This window comes from Bos indicus x Bos taurus, chromosome 10 (genome assembly GCF_003369695.1).
Source record: "Bos indicus x Bos taurus breed Angus x Brahman F1 hybrid chromosome 10, Bos_hybrid_MaternalHap_v2.0, whole genome shotgun sequence".
NCBI classification, from domain to species: Eukaryota; Metazoa; Chordata; class Mammalia; order Artiodactyla; family Bovidae; genus Bos; species Bos indicus x Bos taurus.
In genome coordinates, this window is record NC_040085.1 from 81125507 (window position 1) to 81151442 (window position 25936).

Here is a 25936-nt window from a genome sequence, read left to right on the forward strand (position 1 = left end):
CTTTTCCCCTACTCCATCCAGTCTTTTTAGTTTGAAAATTTTCAAATCTATAGAAAAGTTGCAAGAATAGCACAACAAAACATCCTTCCCATTGCTGATGTTTTACCGAATGTGGCTCTTTCCTCATTTTCTTTTTTTTTCTTTTTCTGAACTGTTTGAGAGTGGCAGCTGCGTTTGCATTTGTATTACTTACCACTTGACATATACAGGTTCTCAGTACATACGTGATCACTGAGTCTTTTGGACATTTCTTACAGAGCTCCAGTAATTAAAAAGGGACCAGATATCCTTGAGCCCTTGACCTTCAGAATTTTCATCAATAGATACAATTTTGTTTAGCAGTATGGAGAATTTCTTTTCCACATGCTGCCCTGAGCCGTGTGCTGCCCTGGGATCCCAGAATTGGCATGACCTGGCAATGTCTGCAGGTGTCCTGAGCACCACGAGTGAACATTTATTTAGCTCTCAGCGAGGTTGATCAAGTATCAGAGATGAGTGTCCAGTGTTGGATGAAATCAGATGAGTCCATTGCACATGAGATGGTTGAGAAGGGAAGTCTTGATAGGTTATTGTGCATCCGTTTCCAAAAGCTGTGTCCAGGGCTCGGGCGCCATGGCCCTGTTACTGAGGATTTCGGAGATGCCCATGTGAGCCCCCTGCTTGAACCTCTTCTTGTCTTTGTCTTTACTGCTCCTGCCTGCACATATGCTTTTCCTCCACGTGGCTTCTGAGACACGACAGATTAAAACAAGGTGGCTTCAGGACCAAGCAACAACATACATTTTTAATGTACACCTTCCATTTGTTCGATCTGTATGGGCTCCCAGAAAAGGAATTTCTCGCCTTGCTCTCAAGCCATGTTCAGAACCTGGATGGAAAGATGATAAAGGACAATCTAGATAACTTTTTTACTTTAATAAACTTAGAGAATTCACAGGGATTTTTTCAGCTTGTTGATTTATTTGTGTAGACCATTGAGAATTTCATTGCGTTGTTTATCGCTATAAATCATTTATGTTCAGTCGAACCTGAAGATGAAATAGATACCAAAACTGCATCCATTAACATAACGAGTGAAAAAATGTGTCCTCAGGAAGTGGGGAAGAGTGTGTGATTTGTTGAGCTCATTCTGTCCTTACACTCTCTTGTCTTCAAACACTTGTACTGTGTTGGTGGCTGGTAGGTAGCGGGCATGAAGGCAGGACTCTGCTGAACTCTCTGCTGAACTGTCCTCTCCAACTGAGCCCCAAAGTGCGCACAGCTGTGAGGTACTCACTGCAGGTCACTCTCCATGGGCAGAGGCGAAGGTGAGCGTTGGTTCATGCTGCAGACACAGGGACAGACTGCTGCGCCTCGGCCAGCGTGTGCCGCCAGGTCTAACTCTGGTCGACAGAACCCCCTTTCATAGTGATGATATTATGCCTCTTTGTGGACTAAGGTCTGTTTGACCTTAAAACTCAAATGTAGCAAAGTTGAGAAAGGTGGCTCACTTTGTGAAGACAACTGTGACAGAGAGAAAGAGTAGAATGCAGAGACAGTGCAGATCCTTACGCTGTAGACACTATCACTGCACCTGTCTTTTGAGACATCAGAACTCTGAGTGTTTAACTTTATTTATTTTAAATAAATTTTATTTTTCAACTCTTATTATTTTTATTATTAGAGTATAATTGCTTTGCAATGTTATTTTAGTTTCTGCTGTACAACAAAGTGAATCAACTATATATATATAGGTATCCCCTCCCTCTTGAGCTTCCCTTCCACATCCCCTATCCCACCCCTCTAGGTCATCACAGAGCACCGAGCTCAGCTCCCTGTGCTATGCAGTAGCTTCCTGCTAGCTGTTTTACACATGATAATGTATTTATATGTCAGAGCTACTCTCCCAGTTCGTCCCACCCTCCCTGTTCCCCGTCCTGTGTCCACAAGTCCATTCTGTATATCTTTGTCTCTATTCCTGCCCTGCAAATAGGTTCATCTGTACCATTTTTCTAGATTCCCTGTATTTAAAAAATCATGGTATAGAATTCAAAAGATTAAAGAGACTGGGATCATGAAATTTGCTAAGACAGTAGATCTTAAATATTCCCACTCTGCATGCACACAAATGGTAACTGTGTGAGATGATGTATGTATTAAGTTGATTGTGGTAAACGTTGTACACCTTAAATATATATAATCTCTGTCCGTTATGCCTCATTAAAGCTTAAAAAAAAAAGGCTGGGATATAAAAGGAAAGTTTCTTTCTCTATTTTTTGTGCACCCCCCCTGCCAGATACTCAGATCCTCTTCCTGTGTCAACCACTGTTCACTAGTTTTATTGAGTTTCCTGCCAAAGATACTCTGTGCATTTACAAAAAAATAAGTTAATGTGCTCTATAACTACGCCCCCCCCCCCATAAATGGTAGCCCATCTATTCTGCATTTTTCTTTTATCATATAAGAGTATTTCTTGGTGATCTTTCTGAATCTCAATACAGAGTAGACCTGCATCATTTTTAAGGGCTGCATAGTACTCCAAAATTTCCTGTCTCGATAGAAGTAGTCATGAGCAGACAATAGACATGATATTCTCCCAGGCTGTAAAAGCAGACTTGTATTTTTTATTCATGTAGTTGCCATAACATGACTCTGTAGAAAATATCAAAGGCTTATATGTACTGTAAGGAGTACATATAAATTCCATAGGCTGGAGAACGAATAGGAAGCATATATCGTTTTTTTCATTGAAGATTGAGAGAGGCGCATTTTCATGCGTTCCCATCTGGATTGATGAAAGTGATGTTCTGTGTTCTGTTCATTGCAGTTTAGGGGCCTGGATGGCTCGTCTAGTGTCACAGAAGCAGTTTACTTATGCAAATGACTAAATATGAAATAATTGGAATCTTGCAATTCTGTCAAGTGCCTCCCAGTTGAAGGTGATAGCAGTCTGTTCCCGTAAGCCCCACGTGGAGTAGCATTTGGATACTTCCCTTCCCGCTCTGAAAGGTGGAGCAGTCTTCAGACTACTGGGCTGCTACTAAGGCTGTCTGGACAGCCCTGCGCAGGCCCTCCCTGGAGCAGAGGTGAGTGCCTGGTGCTCAGGGAGGTGGGGAGGGTGCGTGCAGTGACTGGAGATGGGCCTGCCGCCTGTGCGTGTGCACCCGGGAGGGGACGGCTGAGGCCGGAGGCTGCACGGTGCCCAGGAGCCGCGTTTCTAGAGCCCACGTCAGCAGCCCTGCTTCCCAGGTGCCTGCGGGGAGGCCTTTTGGAAGGGCTGCCTAAGACTGCAAAGTAACAGGCTGAGATCCATCCCTACCCTGCCCAGAGCCTGCGCCCAGCTTCCCTCATGCCTGCAGCTTTTCTTGACTAGTTAAACTACCCTTGAGTTTTATCTTTATGACTGAAAGCCAGGAGCAATTCTAGAATAGGTTCTTGGCATGTCCTGTGAAGGCTTTGACTTTTGGTACTTGGCAGTTTCTAGTTTTGCAGAGGTGCAAATTCTTGTGTGACTGGAGCTGGGAACCAGGGGTAGGATCATAAAAGAGGGAGTCTCTGAGGTTCGGGAAGGGATTGACAGGCCCACAGAGGGGTCCCTTAATTTATAGTAGCCGAGAAAGCACAGCGTCCTATGGAATGCTCCTGTGCCTCTCTGGATTATCACTTAGTGCAGAGATCTTGAAACTAGAAAGTGAAAGTGAAGTCGCTCAGCCGTGTCCGACTCTTTGAGACCCCATGGACTGTAGTCCACCAGGCTCCTCTGTCCATGGACTTTTCCAGGCAAGAGTACTGGAGTGGGTTACCATTTCCTTCTCCAGGGGATCTTCCCAACCCAGGGATCGAACCCAGGTCTTCTGCATTGTAGACAGACGCTTTACTGTCTGAGCCACCAGGGAAGTGAAATTAGAAGCTTCTGTCCAAATCCTTTCAGATTCTGGTGCCTTTACAGTGCTGCCCTCGGTTTGCCTGAACTCCTTCCACTGCTGGGGGATTCAATGGAGACATTTATATTTTTTTTAAGTCTTTTGTAGTTATATAAGCAAACCAAGGACACTTTAATGATATAAAAATTCAAACAAGACATGAAGCTAAATTTGCCTGAAACTATCATTTCCTCCGATCCTAGTCATCTCTCTAGAAGTGGCTACTCATAACAGTTCATTGGTATCTTTTACCAACAATAGATATATTATATAGTTTTGCACAATAGATACACTTTCAGAAGTATATATATGTAGTTGTCTCTCGGGATCCAAGGGGGACTGCTTCCAGGACACCCATAGGTATAAAAATCATCAGTGTTTAAATCCCTTCTATCACATGGCATGGTATTTGCATATAACTTAGACACATCCTCCCATGTACTTTAAATCATCTCTGCATTACTTATGATTCTTAATACGATGTAAATGCTATGTAAATAGTTGTAAATGCAATGCAAATGCTATGTAAAGAGTTGGCAGGGTGTGGCAAGTTAAAGTTTTGCTTTTTGAGATTTTTTTTTTCCTTCAGATATTTTCAATCCGTGGTTGGTTGAATCCGCAGATGCAAAACCCATGGATATGGAGGGAGGACTGTGTGTGTGTGTGTGTGTGTGTGTGAGTACACATAATATTACACATAAATACACATATATACAAACACACAATATCCCCCCCACCCCCGCCATGTTTTTTTAAACAGTTCCTCTTTAGGAAATTTGCAGCTCCATCCTCTGACCCAGATTCCACCTTCTGGGGCCACACTGCAGAACCGCGTGTAGACAACCCACATGTCATGCCCAGCCCTCTTGTTGTATGGATGGGAAAACACACAGACACACGGTGCTTATTGTGGCTTTGGCGCTGGCTGCTGTGCTAAGCACAGTTGTCTTAATTTATCCTCAAAGTACCCTCCCCACCCCATTAGGTAGTTTCTCTTATTATCCCCACTAAAAGACAAGGAAACAAAACTTCAGAAAGGCTGACTAACCTACTCATGGTCACACAGCCAGTAAGAGCCCGGCAGGATTTGAATTGGGTGAGTCTGACCGTGGGTCTTGCTCTTCTTCTCTGCGCCTTGACACCTTCTGTTTCGTGCCCTTGACCCCTGGTGTTGTGTGTGTGCACTGGCGGGAGTCTCAGTGGGTGTCCCCTGAGGGCAGGGCAGCACGCGGTGAACGCGTGACCCCCGGCTTCCCTGGCTGCCTGCCCGCAGAGATGGTGAGCACAAAGGATGCGGTCCACACGGGCCAAGGCCACGCCAGTCACACGGTCAACAGACCCAGTTGGGCTCGTGGTTCAGTTCAGTTAGGCATCAGAAACGTTCGTTCCTTCTAAGCCTGCTGTGCCCTCCAAGAACTGGATCCGTCCCCAGGCAGCCAGCTCGGAAGCCGGTTCTAGTTACAGGTTTCGGCCGTGACTCCTGCCAAGGCCGAGGGCAGAGTGGTCTATGGGCTCTCAGCCCAGAGCAGGCACTCCAAGCATTCATGAAATGAAGGCAGGCATCTGCCTGGGAGGTATTTCCCCTGTCCATCTCCCCCATACATCCCCCCCCACTATCCCCCTCCTTCCAAGGGTCACTCCTTCTACCCCGCGCCCCCCACCCCTCCCCGTGCCTGCTGGAAGTTGAAACATCTGCCTGTGGTCTAGTCCCATCGCCATGTCTGTCACCCACTCCCCTGTCACCCTGGCGCAGGCGGGTCATGTGGACTGTGTGGGCTGAGGCTCCAAAGGGCTTTGGACTAGGTGATCTCGAAGCTCCCCATTTCAGCTGTAGGATGTCACAATCCTGGGAAATCCCAGATGTTCAAGCCCTGTGGCCCCGGGATTTCTTTCCACCGAGCTCTGTCTGGGAGAAAGCGGGGCAGTCCAGCTTCTCCTGATGCCCCCAGCTTCACACCCTTGGGCTCTGTCTCTTCAGCGTTAGAGCTGAATGGTCTCTAAGGCCCTGCACAACTCGGAAAGAGTGTCTGCCAGTCTGAACTGTGTTTTCTGGACAGCCACTTGAGACAAATCATCTGGGTGCATAAACCATGGAACAGTTGACAGACCCCGAGACGCCGCATGCCTCCCAGGCACAGGGGCCAGTGGAGGAGGCCTGGGTGTGCCCCAGTGTACTTGGAGTAGGCAGAGCCTGGGGGAGATGGAAGCCCATGGTCTGCCTGGAGAAGTGAAGGAAGTCAGTGGACAAGGCAGAGAAGGACCTGCATGCAGGGCTGTGAGTTGCAGGCATGTGCTTTACCAGGAGCCTTGGATGTGTTGACAGCTGCGACCGGTGGTGCAAGGGACACACAATTACACCTCTCTTGAATGCTTTTCTGATGTGGCACCATCTTGGGGAATTTGCAGATGTAAAAAGACGCCTGTTTCTCCCATAGAGGCCTCCTCTTAAGGGCTGCCCCAGCTCCACTCTGTATAGTGAGTGCTTCTCTCTCTAGGCTGGATGGAGTTGCGGAGAGGCCTGCTCAGCTTTTCCCTTGAGTTTGACATCCCTTTTTTTTCTGGCAGATTTTGGTGATGTGACTCATCCATTTCCTGTGAATTGCTCTCCTCATGTGTCCATTTCAAATCATTGCTTTCTCTTATGAGACTGTTTATTAAGGTTACCTAATTATGATTTCATGAGGGTGGTTTTTCCATAGGATATGTGTTCTTCCTCACCTGGAATGACTTCCCATTTGCCACTAGTTTTGTTGTATTAGTGAGGTTGAATTCATCTGAGGTTGAATTCATCTGCAGGCAGCAGCATATGTGTGTGCTCAGTCACTCTGTTGTGTCCCTTGTGGACTCTAGCCCACCAGGCTTTTCTGTCCATGGTGTTATTGTGGCAAGAATACTGGAGTGGATTGCCATTTCCTCCTCCAGGGGATCTTCCCAGCCCAGGGATTGAAATCCTGTCTCCTGAGGCTCCTGCACTGGCAAGCAGCAGAGAACCATATTAGTAGAGCTCTAAATGGAAAGAGGTTTATGTCAGAAAATAGGAGGTCCAGAACTTCGTGGTCCAGGGCTGATGTGGCAGCTCCGTGGTGACAGCAGGGATGGAACTCTTTCCATCTTCCTGCCCACCATCCTTTGCATGTGGGCCTTTGTCATCATGCTATGCCTCATAGTGGTATAATGGCTGCTGTACCTCCAGACCTCACCTCTGTTTTCCAGGCAAGAAGAATGGTGGATGATATGGAGGAGAAGAAAAAGGGTTCTTTATTAGTAAGAATTTGTTTTTTGGAGGTGAGGGGGTAGAATATGCTTTCCACGGACTGCTGCACCTTTCTCATTGATCAGGAATGTATATGCTCACCCCTCAGTGCAAAAGAGGCTGAAGAGTGGAATATTTTTAGTTAGGCTCATTACCAACTAAAGCAGAATTAGGGTTTGAGTTGAGAGGACGAGGACAGGAGTTCTGAGTAGGCACCATGCTGTTTTCTGTGGTCGACTCCATCAGGCCGAGAGACAGAAACCACTGGTTGGGGTTCTTTCTGAGACTGTGTCATGTGATGTAGAGAGTCGGGTGTGCTAAGGAGCGTAAAAACAGTCTCACCTAATGCTGGGAGCTTCTTAGAAGTAGGGAATCATTGGGAAAGGCCTCAAAAGGCAGAAAAAGTTGCTTTTGAGACAGGGATAAACAAAAGTGGCTGAAGTGAAGGAAGGGAGCCAAGTGGCCAAGTGGCAGAGGAAGTGGAAAGCAGGAGACGGACAGCGTGAGAAGGGTGTGCACCGAGAAGGCTGAGGATGAACCTGGAGACCGAGTCAGCATCGGGGGAGAGTTAGCATCGGGGAAGCGGCGGGCGGCTGGCGTGAGGACTTGGGGGGTGTAGGTGGCGGGCGGCTGGCCAAGTGGGGAGAGTGGGTGTGTCTCATTCCCCGACAGTTTCAGCCAGAGGCAGCAGTAACCTGGGAAGCAGGGGAGCGAGGGGGTTAGAAGCAGAAAGTATGGAGCAATGGCTGTGCACACCTAGCCAGCACCCATCTCTGGGCAAGGGTTCCACTATAGGATTGAGGAGGAGAAAGACAGTGTCTTGAGCACAGGGAGTGGAGACTGGAGTTAAAAGCATCCTCATTATCATCGTAATGGAAGTAGCAACGGCTGTTCCCCGTCTCATCCTGTGTGCCAAGTACTGTGCTAAATACTTGATGTAAATTAACTCACTTGATTCTAATGACAACCCCGTGAAGCGAAATGTGGTACTATCACCAGTTTTGCAGGGTTTAAGTGACTTGCCCAAGAGCACACAGCCAGTGAATGGTGATGCTCGGCTTTGAGCCCTCTGAGCCCCGGGGCCTCCAGCCCTCTGGGAGCCGGAGAGCAGAGGGTTGACTTCTGAGGTGCCCTGTTGGGAGGTCCAGAGGGTCAGCAGGTCCTTCTCTCCAGCTGCTTAGAGGGAAAGAAAGCAGAAAGGAGTCATAATCAGGAGGAAGTGAGCCACCGAGGCGCTTAGCAGAGGAGTGGGAAGGGGAGGTACAGGCTCCCGGTGAAGCTGGGAGAGTGTGGCAGGTTTTGACAACACCTAAGAAAAGAGGCTTCCCTGGAGGCTCAGATGGGAAAGAATCTGCCTACAATGCGGGAGACCTGGGTTTGATCCCTGGGTCAGGAAGATCCCCTGGAGAAGGAAACGACAACCCACTCCAGTACTCTTGCCTGGAAAATTCCATGGACAGAGGAGCCTGGTGGGCTACAGTCCATGGGGTCACAAAGAGGCGGACATGACTGAGCAACTTCACTTCTTCAAGGAAAGAGGGCTTCCCGGGTGGGCTCAGTGGGTAAAGAACACACCGGCAATGCCGGAGACGCAGGAGATGCGAGTTCAGTCCCTGGGCTGGGAAGATCCCCTGGAGGAGGGCATGGCCACCCACTCCAGTATTCTTGCCTGGGGGCATCCCACCGACAGAGGAGCCGGGTGGGGTATGGTCCCTAGAGTTGCAAAGAGTCAGACACGGCTGAAGCGACTGAGCACACAGGGAAAGGGAAGGGGGGACCAAGGAGGAAAATGTCTTCAGGTCTTCAGTAGGAAGAGAGTCTGTGTGAACTTTGTTGTCTCTAGGAATGACTGCATAAGGGAGAAGGGTCCCCCAATTCCTTTCCCCGCTGTTCCTGTCCTCTTTCCCTGCCCTTCTGCTCCCTCCCCACTTTCCTCTTTGGTTTTGTTTTCCCCACGCATTGACTTTGGGAATCTCCAAACCAGCACATGACAGTGATTGAAATTTTAGGGCTGGATTAAACAGCTGTGGGGATCAGGAAGATTCCCCTGGAGAAGGGCATGGCAACCCACTCCAGTGTTCTTACCTGGAGAATCCCGTGGACAGAGGAGCCTGGTGGGCTACAGTCCATGGGGTCGCAAAGAGTCAGGCACGACTTAGCGACTGAGCACACAGACCAGGTGTGGGAAAGGGGCGGCTTGGGAGGTTGTCAGAGTAGGAAATAGTTTTCATGGGAACAGACTCGGGGGGTGGGCGGTGGGGGCCAGTAGAGGCAGGGTCAGCGTCATTCACAGAGCTGAGGAAGGACCCGAGAGGTCACGAGGTGGCCCCTTCGGTTTGGAGGTGGAGGAAATGAGGCCTGGGGCGGTTAAGTGGCTCAGGGGTGGAATCTTAAGACTTAGAAAAGCCGGCAGATGTCACCTTGCCCCGCTGCCCAAGGTCGTCCAGCTAATTAGTGTAATAGAATGTGCCTCTCGTTCTGCAGCCATGCCATCCTCAAACCTGGAGAGCGGCAGGCATTCATCTCAAGTTCATGAAAAGGCCGTGCACTACGCTATTTGTGCAACAGCGCATCTGTGAGAATAAAACCCGTCTTTACTGCGGTCCTCCGGGACCCTCGCAGAAATGAGATGTTGATCATATGAAGCAATCTTACTGAACAAAACAAAACAAAAAAAAACTTTCAAGGAAAAGAAGTTGTGTCCCCTGAGCCAGCCCGTCTGCTAAAGGGGGATGCACTGCTTTGCAGAGTGAGCCAGCTGAAAGCCAGCAGGGAGGGACGGGGGCGCCTGCCATTGGTTAGAATTCTCCCGGCATACATGATCTCCTTGTTCTCCCTTTGATGGATTCAGTCTCTCAAAAATAAAATGCATCTGTGAACATCATACCTGCCTTTTCCCTTCTCTTTTTAGTCCTTTATTGAGAAGTAACTGAAAGCCGTTTTCGTTGTCGAAGCCACAGCCCGGGCAGACATAGGTATAATTTATGCACACGAAATAGAACCCCTTTTGTATAAGCTCGGTTCTTTTCTGGTCTGGTGGGTCTGCTGGTGGTTTTACTTTTTGTCCCGTCTTCCCTCACCACCGCTGGTTACTGGGGGCTAGGCCTCTTTCTCCTGGTTTCACAGCAGTCATCGCACAAGAGGCCATATTGAGAAGTGCCAGAGTGTCCTCGGTTCTGTACCAGGGGGTCACTGGGTTGGATCCGGAGCCTTCCAGAAGGCTGCCCCACACAGTACCCTGCCAGGCCCCGGGAGGGCCTCGCACATCGGCAGTGGAGGGGGCCACCTCTAGCGGCAGGTACCACTGCACCACCTTCCCTGTGGGTAGCTTCTCACTTGGGTGAGTCCCAGTGTGATTGCGGGCCTGTGGGGGACCACAGGATGCAACGGAAAGGCAGAGAGAACAACTAGTGAGTGACCAGAAGGAAGTCTCCACCGGTTTCTTTATTATGGAGAAGAAAATTCTAGGAGAAGTAAAAGACCCTGATCATTCAGTGTAAATCATCTCTAGTTTTTTAAAAAATGGACTGAAATAAAGGTTTTTAGAAGCACTGATGAAAGTTTGCCCCCTGACTTTGCCAACCAAGGTCCATATAATCAAAGCTATGGTTTTTCCAGTAGTCATGTATGGATGTGAGAATTGGACCATAAAGAAGGCTGAGCACCAAAGAATTGATGCTTTTTCAACTGTGGTGCTGGAAAAGACTCTTGAGAGTCCCTTGGACTGCAGTGAGATCAAACCAGTCAATTCTAAAGGAAATCAACCCTGAAGATTCATTGGAAGGACTGATCCTGAAGCTGAAACTCCAGTACTTTGGCCAACTGATGCAAAGAGCCGACTCACTGGGAAAGACCCTGATGCTGGAAAAGATAGAAGGCAGGAGAAGGGATGACAGAGGACAAGATGGTTGGATGGCATCACTGACACAATGGACATGAGTTTGGGCAAGCTCGGGGAGATGGTGAAGGACAGGGAGGCCTGGCATGCTGCAGTCCATGGGGTCACAAAGAGTCGGACATGACTGAGCAACTGAACAACAGCAAAAACTGACTTGTGGAGCCGTGATTTCCACTTACTTTGGTTACCACGTCCTGTGTCATTTCACTTTTCGTCCTTGTGGCTACATTTCCCAAAGACCAGCCCTAAGTCTTAAAGTTACTGTCTTTCCCATCGGCTTTCAGCCCCCTCCAATTGTATCAATGGGAAAGTTGCAGTTTGCACCTAGTATTTCCTTAATACCTTTCTAACCTTGCTAATCTACCTTTTTAACAAAGGAGGAATATGCCATAGGCTCAGACTTTGGCAAATAGCAATATGTAGCTATAATAAATTTTGTGTTTTGTTTAAGCTGTATTTTTTTTTTTTTTTGTAACTACTTTCTCTATGGTTGGTAATGCAGAATTTCCACTGAGAATGTAAAGTTTTCTTTTAAGTAAATTAAAAGTAAGGAGTCAACGTATAAAGTAGTTGCAGGAAGTCCACTTACAGCAAACTGCGTGAGGGTGGCATCTGAGCGTGGCGGATTTTTCGGCAGCACTTCTTCCCGGAGATTTTTCCTCCCCATCCTTCTCCAGCAGGAAGGATGACCGAGTGTCATCCACTTAACCCTTCGTGCTGCTTTTGCGTTGCCAGATATGTGGTAGGTGGCCTACTGTTCATTGTACCCCCTCTCAATCGTCTTAGTAACTTGAAGGGGAAAAAAGGAGCCCAGCGAAAATGTGTAGCCCGCGCCCCCCCACCCCGTTCCATCCCTGAGCGGTATCAGCGTCTGTGTTTCTGGGGTTGATACCTACATGGAAGAGCATCTTGTTCCAGTCTGTCAGCACGTCCAGCCAGTTCCTCCGCCCTTCTCATTCTCAGCCACCACCCTTTGTATTTCAGTCGCACCAGCTCCCCTGCTCTTTTCTGAGTACACCTGGCCCTTTTGTGGCCCCTGCCTTTATTCAGGTTTTTCTCCGCCTGTGACTTTCCTGCCAGTCTCAAGCACGTTTTCTAGGGAGTCTCTCCAGCGTCACCCAACCAGAAAGATTAGTTCTGTCTTTAGTGCTGCCATGATGTTTTGCTCTGACCTCACTTGTTCTTCTGGGCTTCCCTGGTGGCTCAGACGGTAAAGAATCTGCCTGCAGTGCGGGAGACCCAGGTTCAATCCCTGGGTTGGGAAGATCCCCTGGAGAAGGGAATGGCTGTGCACTCCAGTGTTCTTGCCTGGAGAATCCCATGGACAGAGGAGCCTGGCAGGCTACAGTCCATGAGGTCACAAGAGTCAGATATAATTGAGTGATCAACACACTTGTTCTGTTAAATCTGGGCCGTAATAGAAGCAGCAGTAGATGAGGGAATGTTGGTTTCTAGTTCCAGCTGTGTGTCCAGTTCGCCTTGGGTCTGTAATGAAGTCGTTTTGCATCTCCTGGTCTCTTTATTTCCTCACCTATAAGATGCGCAGGTGGGATGGTAGCCACAGTCTTTCAGGCACTGCGGTGGGTAAGACTTCTGGAGGCATTACTGCCATCTCTATAATGTTCTTTTTGTGCAGCCAAATTGTAAAATCCTGAGCAAAAGATCCACAAATCCCAACACCCACCATTTGTTCTAAACAAAATAGTGTTCATTCAAGGTACCTAAGTTCTAGAGGTGTGAACTCTTCAACTTTTTACTTTATTCATATAAGGCATATACATACATAGTATATGTTCCAATAATTATTTTTAGCTACTAAGACTGTTTCTGTATATTTCAATCTTTTTTTTCCCTCCTGATAAATAAATGCTTCTCTTGAGTTTGAATCGGAACAAAGATGTTGTTTTGAATCTGACCAGCAGGGGGCAAACTTCACCCAGGAATTGCCTTGTAATTCCCTATCCCTTCCACTTGGTATGGCTTGGGAGTCTACAGACAGGATTTGGAGATTGTTCTTTCGTCTTTCTACTAGACACCTTATTTGCTGATAATGCCAGTAAGCGCTAACTGTACTCTAAGGTGATCTAAAACTACAAAGTGCCAGAATTTGGGTGCTGGGGAGTTCTCGTTTGTTTTTAAAAAGAAAGGAAAACGAACAATACCTAGAAAAATATTCTAGACACTAAATGCATGAATGACAAGAATTAGGAACCCAGGGGGAAAGAGGGGGTTTCAACTTTCAGGAGAGATTTTCAATAAAGAGAAATCTTTTAGCCAAAGAAAACTTCAGTTCATGAGAACTATCTGGTTGTTAATCAGTATTGTAGGTATGGGGACACTTGGAGCAGCGGGACCCCAGTTTAGTGGTCCCCTGCCTGATGCTGAATGGACCTGGTAGCCGAGATTACAATGGAAGATTTCTCGTCTGCTCAGATTCGGATTTTTGCTGTGAAGGCTCATTTGCTGGGTCATACAATTTATAAAGTAGAGCCTCGATGTTGGATGTCCTGGTGATGTGTTATATGACCTGGGACAAATGACCTCCCCTCTCTCACATCTTGGTAAAACTGACCTCAGCGAGGCTTGTGAGATTTTTATTGGACCTTTAAGAATTATGAGAGTTGAAAACCTCGCAAGAAAGTGGTATTTTGCCTGCTTTTCCTCCAGAGGAGTGGTATGTTTTGAAAATATAAGGTAGCTTTAGCTTCACTTCAGCTGGTCTCTCACTCCCGCTCTTGCCCTTGCTAAGTATTTATGAATTTGGTCCCTGGCTGCAGAGTTTCTTCTTTTTATCATGGGAGCCCTGTAAGCCCCTTACAGTGGCTTTAGCGCTTCTCTCATGGGCCACAAGTTGTACTAGTAACCACTTGTCCAAACCCTTCACATCCCTCGCCGTTTAGAGACCGTGGCCCAGGCAGGGTGGGCTGGTAGAGTGTCTTCCACTGGGCGCTTCCATGTCCAGCACTTTGATCTATTTTAAGCCTGTGCTGTCTTGCAGCAGGGAGGTGAGTCTAGGGTCCAATATGTGCTGTGGATATTAAGAGACTTCAAGGACACTTCCCCCCATTTATCCCAGTTATGTCCCCTGCTAAAATAGGTTAACGGTGTCTAATTAACCACTGAACATTGTCATGCCGCATAAAGATAGCATCCTGGCTGTTCTCTGAGCCGTGGTGCTTTATCTCCATTTAGATCTCTGCGGTATTCCATTAAACTCGAGAGCAACATTTTAACTGAGATGATGTCTACATTAGAGCCGCCTTTCACCCTTCAGCACGTGACCCGTGTAGGCAGCAGCTGAGGCCTTCTGCCTGACGCAGGAGGGCAGGCAGAGGAGATGGGCTGCACAGGCCGGGAGGGTTTTCACACTGAGGTCCTTTTCTGCCGCTGAGCCCCAGGGTGAAACCGAGCATCCGGGATCAGGCTGTGGTTCTGTGTTGCTGCAGGGGAGATGTGCTGGAAGCCGGCAAGCTTGTCCTCCGCTGACCAAAATCATGCCCAGTGCATGTCAGCGTGGTCTCTAAATGTCAAAAGAAAGGAACTGCATCTGACCAGAGGAAGTTTGGGAAGGCGAGGACATGGAGCGAAGGGTGACCTGGCTAGATGAGGTCTCCTCTCTGCCATTACACGAGCTGTGAGGTTGTAAATAAAAATTCACGAACAGTGACGCAGAACAATTAAGCCAACATTAACTACCCCCTGGTACAAAGCTGTCGTGCTCCTCTAAGTCAGAAGTCTTACAGTCTATATCCTCATCTCATCGTGGAAAATATGAATTGAATTTCAAGCAGAATGTAGAATGAGCCCTTCCCCTGGTCAGCAGAGCTGCCTGCGTGCCTGTATCACGTAGGGGTTAAGAACTGGAATTTGTATTCTGGCCCTATCACTTTCTAGCTGGGTGACTTTAGTCAGATTAACTTTACTTCTCTGAGCTCCAGGTTCCTCATCTATAAAAGGGAGCACGTGAAAGAAGATAATGTGATAAATAAACAAGGTAATATGTAATGCTTACATAGTGTTATATAACAGGGATATATAAATAAGAGTGCCTAGCACCCAGGGACGGGGGAGCCTGGTGGGCTGCCGTCTGTGGGGTCACACAGAGTCGGACACAACTGAAGTGACTTCGCAGCAGCAGCAGCAGCAGCACCCAGCAAGCTCTATAAATGGTAACTGTTGCTGTCATCAGTCATCAGCTTTACAGGTCTGTGTGGGCGAGGGCCTGGGAAGGGTCTTTTCCCTGAGAATTGAAGGTGAATGTGTGGAGCTGAGGAGGAAACACCCAGTGTGTGGATGGTAGAGAAGTGGGGGTGAACACCAGGAGGAGACTGATTGAATGTGGAGCTGAAGGACTGGGCTTTAAAGAAAAGTAAGGAAAAACCAAGGGACTTTTCTGTTGGTCCAGTGGTTAAGACTCCTGTCTTCCAATGCAGCGGACACAGGTTCGATCCCTACTCAGGGAACTAAGATCCCACATGCTGTGTGGCACAGCCAAAAGATAAAAACAAATAAAAATAATTTAAAAATAAACAAAATAAAAATAAAATAGGGAAAACCAGACCATGCCCCTAACCTTGAAGTCTCCACCTGGGAACTCAGTGTTTAAAGAACAGACAGCTTCTCATGAAGCTGAGCGATCTTAGTGACTTGTAAAGCTCCCCACAGAGAGGGCCATGGTTTCCCTTCTTGGCAAGTTACCTACCAGGTCCAGCCATCCCTCGCTGCAAAGCAGGAGACCAGGGTGCCCTTACTCCCGTCACCCTGTCTCCCCAAGGTGAGAGGTGAGGGAGAACATGTACTCTCATTGTCTGGAGTTAAAGCTTCATTCTGCAAAATGGCCAAAGCAATCAGCAAGTGATGGAGTAGCTCTTAAAAAGAAACCTGGCATTTAATTAACTTTTCAAAGTGCTGGTTCAGCAACCTCTGTGTTTTACATTTTGAATATTGAACAAGCATCTCTAATCGGACCTGAATTGCTTCTGGGCCTCCCCGGGTGGAGGGCGTCTGCTGAGCTTTTATGAACACTGGGGAATCCCAGCTGAGTCTCGGGTCACTCGGGAATGGAGCCTTCAGTCCTTAAGGCCATTTCCTTCCTCCCCTCAGCCTGTCACTTGTGTTAGGAGAAAGGGCTTCCGTGGTGGCTCAGGTGGTAAAAATCTGCCTGCAATGCAGGAGACCCAGGTTCGATCCCTGGGTTGGGAAGATCTCCTGGAGAAGGGAATGGCTACCCACTCCAGGATTCTTGCCTGGAGAATTCCATGGACAGAGCAATGTGGTGGGCTACAGTCCATGGGGTCGCAAAGAGCTGGACACGACTGAGCGACTAACACACAGGGGAGAAAGTAGGCAACTCGGAAGGACAAGGCAAAAAGGCTTACCTCCTGCTGCTTAGCAACTAGTGAGTTCAGCCTGCTCTCTGACATAAGGTTTCAAGTGGTGATTCTCACATCCATGACTAGGTTCCTTTTCTAGAAATTACTCGCTTGTGGGGCCTGGGGTGGACACCGTAAAAGCTTCCCAGGGGTGATTCTCTTGTGGTCCACTGGTTAAGAACTCCTCGTGTAAAGGATTCTGTCAAGCTTTCAATGAGCTGTCTGTTGTCTCCTGTAAGTATGGAAAACATGCGAGCCCAGTAAATCCAAGCAGTGTTCAGGGAGCCCAGGGGACAGCTAAGAATCAGCGGGTACCTGCTTTTGCAAGGGCTCAGGGCAGCGCATTTCGAATCGGGGGTGCAAGGTGGGCGATGGGGAGTTTCGTTTCAGCCTCGCCACCGACCGGCTCTGTGGCGTGGACAGAAGTGCACAGCGCGGCACCCACGGTCCCAGTCTGTGTGTGACACGATGCTCCCGGAGCCTGCGGCTGCCTCCTTTCCAGAATGACTGCTGATATGCACGAGAGTCACTGAAAATCCCAAAGCGTGCTGTGTCTCTATACAGTGGGCTCCCCAGTATGATAACTGCCAGGCTCCCAAACCCTCTCACAGCACTTCTGGGGGAGCCTGGGGCGGAGCTGGCCGCCACTCTGCAGTCCTCCTGCCTCAGGCTTGGCCCGGCTCACACCGTGTCCCCGGAAATGTGTCTGCGAGGACGAGATGACCCAGAACCCGCTGTCCCCTCTGTCAGCCTCCACCCACCCACACAGCCTGGGAGAGACGGGACTGCAGCCCCACGTCCTTCCTTCTTGGGTTACCTGCTGGGCGGTGATAGAACACCACGTGTTTTTTTTTTTTTTAACCTGTCTCCAGCAGTTTTAAAAATGCACTCTCCATCATGACTGGGTATATCCGTATATAAACCTAAAAAAAAACTTACATAATATTTATCTTTACGATTTGCAATATACCCTCTTCACTATTCTTTGCTATTGAAAAAAAAAGAAAGATTAAAAAAGAAAGGCTGCTGGTGATCCTCTAAATGGGTTTCACGGCTCACTAATGGGTCACGACCTGTGGTTTGAAAATCCTTGTGCTAGACTTCACGTCACTGCATGGCCTGAGGTGCCTTTGGGGACTGACTGGTCAGGTATAGTAACTCTGTGAAGTGGGGATCGTTTCAGAATAGCCACTTGACTTATATCACCGAGGAACAGAAGTTACTTGCATAATCACGGTTCTGTGAAGAAATGTACCCTCTGCCTGCTCTCCTGAAGCATGCTTCCCACTGCCTTTTGCTTTCTCACTTTTGGTAGCTGCACAGCTACGGGAAATGCTTCACTTGCTTCCTCAAGCCGGCACCACAGGCTCAGTGATAAAGAGCTAGTTTAGTTCAGTTCAGTCGCTCATTCGTGTCCAACTCTTTGCGACCCCATGGACTGCACAGCACTCCAGGCCTCCCTGTCCATCACCAACTCCCGGAGTTTACTCAGACTCACGTCTGTTGAGTTGGTGATGCCATCCAACCATCTCATCCTCTGTTGTCCCCTTCTCCTCCTGCCTTCAATCTTTCCCAGCCTCAGCTAGTAGGGACCCCCAGTTCTAGGAGGGCAGAGCTCAGGCTTGCAGTGGGGAGGGCGCTGGGCACAGCCCAGCTTCCCCGAGTTTTCCTTAAGGGAATGTAAGTGCAGTGTTGCCAGTGTTCATATTTGAAGAATTCAGAAATCCAGGGGTTTTTTTTTGTACAAAATAAACCAATTTGGATACCAAATTCATGTTAAAACAGAACAAAATGAAACCAAACCAAAATAATCAGTGGTGTGGCGCAGCCCAAATTTACCTGAAGCTTGGTATGGCCTGACAGTGGCCCACTGTTCTACAGGCAGGGTTTCACGCCATTTCTCTGGGGCCCCACACAGGTTCCCACTAGGCTTTCCATCTCCCGAGCAGAAGGCTTGCCCAGAACCTGCTGTTTCTGGCAGGAGAGATGGAGAGACAGACAGACAGACAGAATGCCACCTGAGGACATCCCCGCCCTCCATCCCTGGGGGCCGTGGTCTCTAGTTCCAACTCCTTCCCTGCGGGATGCAACGAGATGCAGGAAGATACTGGGCTACCCTGAGAGTGGGGTGGAGCAGGACGTGGGTTCAGCAGCAATTACACCGATTCAGATGATGAGTGAATAAATGGCAATTAATCAGCCTTCCCCCGAAGAGTAGCCTTATCATTATGGTTTCCTTCCGACCGAGTCACTGCTGCTGCTTCCTCTGGCACAGGGCTTCAGAAAGAACGATTCTGTTAAGACTCCTGAGGGTAACCAGAGATGGCACTGCCCCTTCTGTAGAGCGGGAAGGTGCAGGCCTGGGCGACCACCTTCCTGAAGCCTGTTCCTCTCCTCTGATCCCGGTTTCCATACAAGCCTTCCTGCTGCTGGTGACAGGACCGGCTCCTTCGGACAGCAGGTTTATAGCGTTCAGCTTCACCACGACAGTCAGAGGCAGTGGTCCCAGGGTTTACTTTACCTTTCCCCTCTCGGGGAGAATTATTTGCATTTTTGCAGAAGGTGCCGGTTGGTCCCGAGGTCACTTTTCCTGGGGAGGGACTTCTCAGGCATCCTGCCTCCCAGCCATTAAGGCATCGCCATCACCCTGTGCCCGCATGGATCATGGTGATTGATTTCTGACTTAAAAGATTTCATAAAGAGAACAAATACTCTCTTATCACAGAGATTGTCACACATACAGAAAAGTAATCTCGGTGTAGTGCACGCTCAAATTCCCAGGAATTCTAATCCAAGCAGGTCACTACTGAGCCTCTGAGAAACTCTGGTCTTAAGTCTTCTAAGTAAGATTGGCTAAAGGGTGACGACTGTTAAAGTTAAGATGTATTCCCCCTCCCCTAGACAGCCGATCCAGAAATCTCTCACTGCTGGGCCCAGCGATCTGCATGTCTGACAAGCTTCCCAGATGGTCTGTACACACGTTCAGGTTGGAGAACCCGGGCCTCACATAAGCGTGTGAACAGGCCACCATCACTCACAGGGCCTTGCGGTCCTTCCCGTAGGGGAGGCAAGAAGTCAGGCCTGAACTGCACGGCTGGTTCATCCCCTTCTGCTCACGGGGAACTACGTGTGTTAGCAGAACAGCTCCAAACGAGACCCATGGCCTCCGTCCTAAGAGCGTGCTCCTGTAAACTGATCAGTTAATTGTTGAAAGAAAAAGAAGGCACGGTATCATCCACACCGCTTTTGAGTTTTGAGCTTCTCCTTCAATTTAAGCACTCGAGCTCAACAGCTTAATGTGGCGACATGCTGAGAAAAGGGCGTAAGAAGGCATCACCGTCACTCGCTCGTCGGTTGTGGGCCTTGGTCTATAAAGAGGAATCCAGACAGATAGATCACTTGAGTTATTCTCATTTTACCCCACTTTTGAAACACCCCTCCAGTGTCCCACCCAGTGCAGAGACTAGCAGTTTCTCATGAACTTTGTCTCTCTCTCTTTCAGGTCACAAAGGAGGGCTTCTGAAGAAATACAAGAGTATGTTTCAAGTATTCTCACGGCATCCTGTGTGACCCTAGTCCACCATGCGGTCTGTGTGGTCCTCATCAGCTCAGCCTTTGTTGAACGCAGCATCCGAACATAGACAGCAGGGAGCGGGCTGGGCTCGGGCTGGAGATCAGAGTGATAGTCAGGGGCTCAGCGAATGCTGCTTCTGCAGCTGAAGGGCTGGACTCTGGCATGGATGGCCATGTCCTGTCTCCCACGCCCTGGGTCTTAGATTGTACGTTCAGGTGTCAACAGGACTGACCCTTAGGTTCTGCTTTATTGATGAAGATGGGCAGAAGGAACACCAGCCTTCTAATCCTAGCCTCCTCCCCAGACATATCAAAGAGAAAGAAGGCAGGTTTCTGGGTCAAGACGGAGTGTGCGGGTAGGCGGAAGGAGCATCCTTTCGCAGTCCGTGTGATGCTGCTGGTGGGATGGTACAGCTTGTGCGCCTTGCACAGCAGACCAAACTGACGAAGCAGGCCTGACCAAGCTGGTGGAGGAAGGTGGGTCCAGAGACATTTTCACCTAGGAAAAGCAATGGAAGCCATCAAAATATAATAGGTTGTTCCTTCCTGTGTTTCAAACTCACTTCCTCCTTTCTTTTCCTTTTTTTTTTTGGTGACAGCCACCGCCTCAGACAGCAGAGCCTGGATAGATCAGATGACGGAGGAGGTAAGATGCCCGTGGAGGAAGTCAGAAGGGCTTCCAGAGACGTCCCAGAGCATCTCCTGGGCTACAGCCAAGGTGCCACTTGCTGCAGGCTTTACTGGCCACATCCCTGTGGCCTCGTCCTGGCCTGTGGGTTGTGTCTCTGTGCCTGGCCAAGTGCTGCTTCCCGTGCCTGGGGTTCCTCCCCACTTCCTTATCCATTAATCCTCCTTGTCCTTCAGCACTCGGCCAGAAGCATCACTTCCTCTGAACTGTCTTCCCTTGCCCTCCCACCCGCCGTCTCTGACTCAGGTGTTGTTTCTCCCTGTGCCCACAACCTCCTGGGCAAACCTCCATTGTAACGACCACCCCCCACAGCAATAATAGCTGGTACTTATTGGTTCTTTATTATTAGTCTCAGGCACAGTTCTCCCAATTTATAGATGCTGAAGCATTTCATTTTCACAGCAGCCCTACGAGGTAGTACTGTTATTATCCCACTTTTATATTTGAGGAAACTAAAGTACAGAGCGATGAAGTTGCCTGTGGTCACACAGGGCTGAGTGACCGTCATGCTTTAACGCTTTATTGGCTCAGTTGTTCTTCCCACCAGGCTCTAAGCTCCTTGATAGTGGACACCTTGTCTTGTTTATCTTTGCATCTCTAGTGCATGGCACATAGTTGGTTAAAGGCTGATGCTGTAAATAAGGGAGAAACAGTGCTTCAGCGGCTAGCAGCCGTGTCACAGCTGAAGCCCGTGTTCAGAACTCAAAAAGACATAAAGTTTGTGTGTACCTTTTGCAGGAAACCTACTAGAGGGGAGGTTATCTTTAGGACCTGAATGATCAAAGCCTCTTTTTTAACTCACATATTTACCATTTCCTCAGTCTGTTCCTTTGTGTAGAACTCAATTTCCATCTAGTATCATTTTCCTTGTGCCTGAAGCGCTTCATGTAATGTTTTATTTTTTTGTAGAGCGGGTCCTCTGGCAAGAAATTCTCTCAGTCTTGTTCGTCTGAAAAATGTCTTTACTTTTCACCAGATAAAGGATTCTGGGCTGACACCTCGGTTTTCCCTTTTAGTCTTTGAGGTACTTGGTTCATCGTCCATTGGCTTGCTTGTCTGCCAAGAAGCCAGTGGTCCTCCTTATCTCTGCTCCCCTGTATGCACTGTCTTTTTGTCCTGCTTTTAAGACTTATTTTCCCTTATCTGTTATTCTCAGCAATTTGGTCGCGATGTGCCTTGTTGTGGGTTACTTTGTGTTTATCCTACTTGAACATCTTGAGTCTGTGGATTTGTGGTTTTCATCAGATTCAGATCATTGTGGCCGTTGTTTCTTTGGGTTTAAGTGAAGCGTGGTTGATGGGCCGTGTTATGCTGGTGCCAGGTGTGCCACGTATTGATTTGACGTTTGCCCATTAATGAGCTCATGATAAATCTGTCCCCACGCAAGTTACTATGATTTTATTGACCATATTCCTCATGCTGTATGTAACTTCCCAGCGGTTTATGTACGTTATCCCCGGAAGTTTGTGCCTCTTCCTGCTGTTGCCCAAGTTCACCCCGCCCCCTGCTCTGGCGGCCACCTGCTTGTCCTCTGTGTGTTGAAGTCTGTTCCTGTATTGTGTTTGTTTTGTGGTTTAGATTCCACACGTACGTGAGGTCATATGGTGTTTGTCGTCCTCTGTCTGGTTGATTTCACTTAAGCCTAATACCCTCCAGGTCCATCCCTGTTGTCACAAGCAGCAAGATTTCATTTTCTCATGGCTGAGCAACGCTCCACTGTGTATGTGTATATATACACATATACATGTTTGTGTGTATATGTATTCTGTGCTGAGTCCCTTCAGGCGTGCCCGACTCTTTGCAACTCCATGGACTATAGTCCACCAAGCTCCTCTGTCCATGGGATTTTCCAGGCAAGAATCCTGAAGTGGGTTGCTATTTCCTTCTCCAGGGGATCTTCCCAACCCAGGGATTGGACCTGGGTCTCCTGCATCTCCTGCATTGGCAGACAGGTTCTTTACCACTAGCACCGCCTGGGAAGCCCTACATATGTATATATATACACGTAAGCGACTTAGCACACAGCGTGAGCACATGCATATATATATATATACACACACACACACATGCACATACATATATATATGCATATATATATATGTATGTATGTGTGTGCTGTGCACTAAGATGCTTCAGTCATGTCTGACTCTGCGACCCTTTGACTGTAGCCCACCCAGCTTCTCTGTCCATGGGATTCTCCAGGCAAGAATACTGGAATGGGTTGCCATTTCCTCCTCCAGGGGATCTTCCTGACCCAGGGATCAAACCCTGTGTCTCTTAAGTCTCCTGCATTGGCAGGCGGGTTCTTTACCACTAGCGCCACCTGGGAAGCCTTATGTGTGTGTGTGTGTGTGTGTGTGTGTGTGTGTGTGTGTCTGTGTGTCTGTATACACACACACACGTATATATACACACCATGTCTTCTGTATCCATTCATCTATCAGTGGACACTTAGGTTGTTTCTCAAATCCCAGCCACCTAAACTTTGACCTGTGTCTCCTCAACCCTCCAGACTGCCTGTGCCTGACTCGGGGTTCCCTACCCTGTACCAGTGCCCGAGAAGCACCTCTAAGTGGAAGCTAGGGTGACTACAGGGCCCACTCCATTCATTTCCTGCCCTCAGGGGTCCTGGTTCTGGGTTACCTCTTTCCACTGTGTGAAAGCAGCTGTTTCTCGTATTTTTTTTCTAGTTTTCTGATTGTTTATAACAGGAAGGCAAGTCTGGTACCAGTTACTCTCTCATGGCCAGAAGTGGAGTTCCAAAGCCTTCTATTAACTAACCTTTGCATGTGACTAAGGTGAAGGAGAGAACTGAATCTGGGGAACATAGATGATTCTCTGTGCCATAGCTACCACACAGGATCAGGGTGAGAGTCACATAGGACAATTGTGAAATATGCTAGGAGGGTGATTAAAATACAGATTCACAGAGTTGGGGATGGATGTGTGCACACTGGTGTATTTAAAATGAATAAACAACAAGGGCTTACTGCATAGCACAGGGAACTCTGCTCAATGTTAAGTGCTGGCTTGGGTGGGAGGGGGCTTTTGGGGGAGAATGTGCTTAGTGCTTAGTTGTTCACTCGTGTCCAGCTCTTTGTGACCCCTTGAACTGTAGCCCACCAGGCTCCTCTGTCCATGGAATTCTCCAGCCTAGAGTACTGGAGTGGGTAGCTGTTCCCCTCTCCAGGGGATCTTCCCCAACCAGGGATCGAATCCAGGTCTCCCACACTGCAGGCAGATTTTTTACCATCTCAACCTGGGGAAGCCCTGGGGGAGAATGGATACATGCATATGTATGGCTGAGTCCCTTTGCTGTTCACCTGAAACCCATCCCGACATTGTCAATTGGGTACACCCCAGAACAAAATAAAAAGTTTAAAAATACAGATTCCCAGGCCACTGGCAAAGTAGAAGCTGGGATTGGGGCCCAGGGAATCTGCATTAATTTAAGTAAGCTCCCCAGATAAATATTTTGCACACTGACATTTGACAGCCCTGCTGTGATCCCTCCAAAGCCAGGACTGAGGACTGGAGAGGGAGTCGTGTGCACAAGTACTTCTGTCTCATCTCATCCCAAAGGGGTATGAAGGTAGAAAGGTAGTCACTAGAGGTCAGGAATTGAGTCTGCACTCGCTCTAAGGGTTAGTAAGAGCCCCTGAGTCTCCTTCTATCATTCTTCAGCCCTTTGATTGCTTTTCCGTTCTCTCTCATCAACAAGGTCATTTATTTTTGCTAGATATTCTGCCTCAGCTCTTCTCACTCAGTTCGTCTCAGCTGCCAAGCTACTCCACCCGCTATTAATTCCCGGTGGCGCTGGTCAACAAGGTACCCTGCGCTTCTGTCCCCAGAAGTCTGTCTTCCCAGACGTGTTCCTGGGACATCCTCTGCCGCCGCTACGGTGACAGCTGTGATGCTCACTGATTGGTGGCTTCTACCACACTTTGGGTCAGCCTGGCCTCAGAGGCTCTGTTGCTTCAGCCGTTGGTTACACAGGGCCGCAGAGCAACCAGGAGGATGTGCCAATGGGCTCAAGGAGGCAGGATCCCTACCAGGTGGTCAAGGTACAGTGTGCTTGGAAACTGTGATGCTGATGACGCTGGGGTGCTCGGTGAATCCCTGATCTGCAGAGGGTTTACTCAACTGGAACTCTTCACACCTCTTCCCACCCTAGCTTGGACTTGTTTTCAACTCCCCTCAAAGGACTTCTGAAATCCTACCTTCTCCATTTTTTTTCAATTGGGAGAAAAAGAAAGTGTTAGTCACTCAGTCGTATCCAACTCTTTGCAGACCCATGGACTGTAGCCCGCCAGGCTCCTCTGTCCATGGAATTCTCCAGGCAAGAATACTGGAGTGGGTTGCCATTCCCTTCTCCAAAGGATCTTCCCAACCCCAGGGGGTCGAACCCGGGTCTCCTGCATTGCTGGCTGATTCTTGATGGTCTGAGCCACCAGGGAAGCCCTCAGTTGTGTGAAAATGCTCCATTTCAAGGAGTAACTATATCACAGCAAAACCCTCTGAATACTGAAGTTTACATACACCACACATGCATCGTTAGAAGGCGATGCTGGTTGCGGTTGTGGCGTCATCGCGTTAGAATCAAGTTGTTGCAGCTTTTGGCGTCTCTATACGCCATGTCGCCCAGGCCTGCTGTTTGACGTGTTGAGAGGTTGAGGCCTAAGCATTATTGTACGGCATCATCGGGCTGAACAGGGACTCAGGTCCTCTGACCCCAGGGGCGCTCTCTGTCCTCGTGCCGCGGCCTCCGCCAGCCCCACTGCCCTCACCAGCATTACCAAACATTTCCATGTGCCAGCTATCAAGCCTGGTGTTGCACATTTTTTTCTCATCTAATTCTCAAAACAAATCTGTGGGAGAGGTTTTTTTTTTTTTTCAATATCAGTTTTATTGAGGTCTGATTTGCATATGATAGACTGCATTCATTCGAAGTGCACAGTGTGAATTTTTACAGCTGTGTATACCCAGTGAAACCTCCACCACCATCAATGTGCAGAACGTGCCCATCATGCCCGGAAGTTGCTCTCACTCTCTTCAGTCCATCCTCCCTCTGCCCCTGTCTCTAGGCAACTGTGATCTCTTTTTTTTTTTTTGTCATGATAGAGTGGTTTGTAGTTTCTAGAATTTTAGACACTGAATCATACATATGTATGCTTTTGCGTTTGACTCTTTTCACTCATTAGAATGATTTTGAGATCCATCCAGCTGGTTGCATGTATCATTAGCCGGTTC

General features: G+C 48.4%; 1 protein-coding gene and 1 long non-coding RNA gene across 5 annotated transcripts in view; both read left to right on the forward strand.

The window, feature by feature from the left end:
* IFT43 (intraflagellar transport 43) overlaps nt 1–25936 on the forward strand; it is a 108868-nt gene that overhangs the window by 60304 nt on the left and 22628 nt on the right. For 3 of the 4 annotated variants that reach the window (XM_027552495.1, XM_027552496.1, XM_027552494.1), the window contains 2 exons: nt 19928–19960; nt 20598–20716. In XM_027552495.1, coding sequence (XP_027408296.1) covers nt 19928–19960; nt 20598–20716 — 152 coding nt within the window. The remainder of the gene's footprint in view (nt 1–19927; nt 19961–20597; nt 20717–25936) is intronic. The other variant, XM_027552497.1, reaches the window with a different exon arrangement.
* On the forward strand, nt 1802–10039 carry LOC113899143. Its single transcript, XR_003512847.1, has 2 exons — nt 1802–3065; nt 9640–10039. It is a non-coding gene; the product is annotated as an uncharacterized LOC113899143 (long non-coding RNA).